General features: G+C 44.3%; 1 protein-coding gene across 1 annotated transcript; it reads left to right on the plus strand.

Annotated features, from left to right (window-relative positions):
- Positions 1–2,123, plus strand: LOC123516802 (beta-1,3-galactosyltransferase 5-like). Its single transcript, XM_045276481.1, has one exon. It carries the CDS (start codon positions 499–501, stop codon positions 1,648–1,650), a length of 1,152 nt encoding a protein of 383 aa, XP_045132416.1. The 5' UTR covers positions 1–498; the 3' UTR covers positions 1,651–2,123.
- The last annotated feature ends 554 nt before the right edge of the window (positions 2,124–2,677 follow it).

Here is a 2,677-nt window from a genome sequence, read left to right on the forward strand (position 1 = left end):
GAGCAGTGTGTGGAAAGGAATCGTAGAGGTTACCTGGCGACAAGGTGTTCAGTAGCCTGTGCACAACTGTAGGAAGGAGTATAGCATTTACATTGTTTATATCTCTCAACCCGCTCCGCTTCCTTGATGAGTGTTACAAAGGACGGACAACTTCATCTACCGTAAGGGACGAAAAAACTTGCCTTAGTAGAATATTGGCTGAACGCCCCAAGTATTGCCACTCTCACTTTCCTATCCCCCATGACGCCACCCTTGATGGAAGGAGGCTGAGCTGGCATATCAAACAGGCTACTTAAATGAAGTGTTGATCAAACCGCTAATAACTTGACAATATATTTACAATGTTAAAGTGATCGAGTCACTCTGAAAATAAGTTTTCATGGGAGCTATGGAAAAAATGCAGTTGAGTGACATTAACATTAATCTCAGTGAAGCGCCAGTTATTAGGAAAGAGTGACTAGGTAATTAAAGTTCTCCAGTGCTGACGAACAAAAGGCGATGTTAATGATGGGCAAGGTGTTGGGGTGGTGGGTGATTCGTAAGGCCTTGCTACTGGTGGGGATACTGACTGTAGTAATGCTGGCTGCCGGGGTGTGGCGGGACCTTCAAACAACAGTCAGAGTTCATGCCCCGTCACCCCTCAACGTCAGCCCACTCTATCCTTCGCACATGACACTCCTCGACCTGCCGCAATTCTCTTACGTGATCAATAATGACGTGTGCAGTACGAGTAACGTGTCCCTGGTGATCATTGTGCACACGCACCCGGCGAGGCGCCAGGAGAGGGACGTGATCAGGAAAAGCATGCCCTCTCAGGATTTAAAGGAGTTAGGTATGCGTAGGGTGTTCCTCTTGGCCCGCGCCGAGTGGGAAGACCAGCCGCACTACAGCAAGACACCGCAGTGGAGTATCGAGGAAGAGAATCTGGAGCATCGCGACATTGTGCAAGGCAATTTCAAGGAGCATTATCACAATCTCACCTACAAACACGTCATGGGGCTACAGTGGACAACCCGCTACTGTCCGCAGGCCAAGTTTGTTATCAAGATGGACGGAGATATTGCCGGAGATATATATCAGTTTCGTGATAGGCTGAGGAGCAGATACGCAGAGCGGCGGAACCTGATCGTTGGACTCCTGCAAGTGGAGGCCCGTCCAGTGCGGGATAAAGCCAGCAAGTGGTACGTCAGTGAAACAGACTACCCAGACAAGTTTTATGCACCCTTCATCTCTGGTTGGGCATACGCCATCACCGCTGATGCCGTCCGTGCCGTGGTTCAGGAGTCATCAATGTGGCCCTACTTCTGGATCGACGACGTGCACATAACCGGAACGCTAGCAGAACGAGCAGGCATTAAGCGAGAGGGTATCAACGGACTCTTCACCGTCCATTCAGATCATTTACATTGCTGCCTTGATCTCCCAGGGAGCGCTGGTTACTATTGCGACTACCTGGCCGGCCCAAGCGAGGGTGATCTAGATTTGCTGGGACGGGTGCTCAATCATGCCAGGGCCTGCTACATTGACCCCTGTCAGCGTCGCGCGCCCAATGTCAGCGTGTCTAAAACATGTGTACGCGCTAAGCCTCCTGCTGGACCACGACCCGTCCTGGGCAAGGGCCACGGAGAAATTAAGCGAGTCTATAAGTGACGAAACGTAGACACTCAATAAGCTATCTCCAACTGTTATTTATAGCATTTAGTACTATAGACGTGTTTGCGCAATGTGCAGTGCTGTGTGATCACTAGTCTTCTAATGGATAAAGGATTGTTGGTTGCATATACGTGATACGTATTATGCTTATTGACTTTGATTACAAATTGAATCCTTTCCTCTGGCTCAATTTGTCTATTTGCAGTGGAACCTTGCAAATTATATCTTGCCATGTGATGCCAAATAAACCTTGTACATATGACTTTTTTTTTTGTTGTTACACGTGAATATAAAAAATATCTTGTCTTATTGGCTGACTGGAGTCAGCTTAACATTTTCACAGAATTCAAGCATTTACTAAACGTACAACAAAAGTTTTAGATGTTCCCTAGCACTGCATTTATCACTTGCATTAATATGCCTTCACTTAAAAGAATAATTAATAAATAAATAAATACATAAAAATGAAACGCCTCAAACGTCAAACTTCATCACCCATTTATTTACATAACTCATGTTTTTTTTTTTTTTTTTTTTTTTTTTGTGTGTGTGTCTGTGTGTGTATGTACCTAGTTGTATATTACATAGTGCAAGCCGGGTTTGCAGTGACCTGTCTCCTTATGTACTTTTATCCAACTTTTCCTTAAATATATGCACACTTTCTGCTGTTACAATCTCTTCACTCAAGCCATTCCAGATAACCACCATTCTATATAGAAAACTAAACTTTGTAGATTCATCACAATCTTCTTGGAGTGTCCTCTTGTCTATCTATCTCCATCATCTGTTGGTGATATCAGGTCTTGTTTGTCTATCTTTTTCATACAGTTTACTATTCTATTCATTGTTATTAAATATCTGTCCTGTCTATCTTTGAAAGTTGGTAATCCCATTTTCTTTAGTCTTTCTCCATAGGTAAGATCTTTATCTCTGGCACCATCTTTGTAGCTGTACTCTGAATTCTTTCTAATTTCTTGATATCCCTTTGTATATGTGGAGACCACACCACTAGCTACTCAAACCC

The sequence above is a fragment of the Portunus trituberculatus genome, chromosome 41 (assembly GCF_017591435.1).
Source record: "Portunus trituberculatus isolate SZX2019 chromosome 41, ASM1759143v1, whole genome shotgun sequence".
Lineage (NCBI taxonomy): Eukaryota > Metazoa > Arthropoda > Malacostraca > Decapoda > Portunidae > Portunus > Portunus trituberculatus.

Bases quoted from the DNA above. Each gene is read 5' to 3' on its own strand.
- LOC123516802 (XM_045276481.1), top strand. From the start codon at position 499: ATGTTAATGATGGGCAAGGTGTTGGGGTGGTGGGTGATTCGTAAGGCC.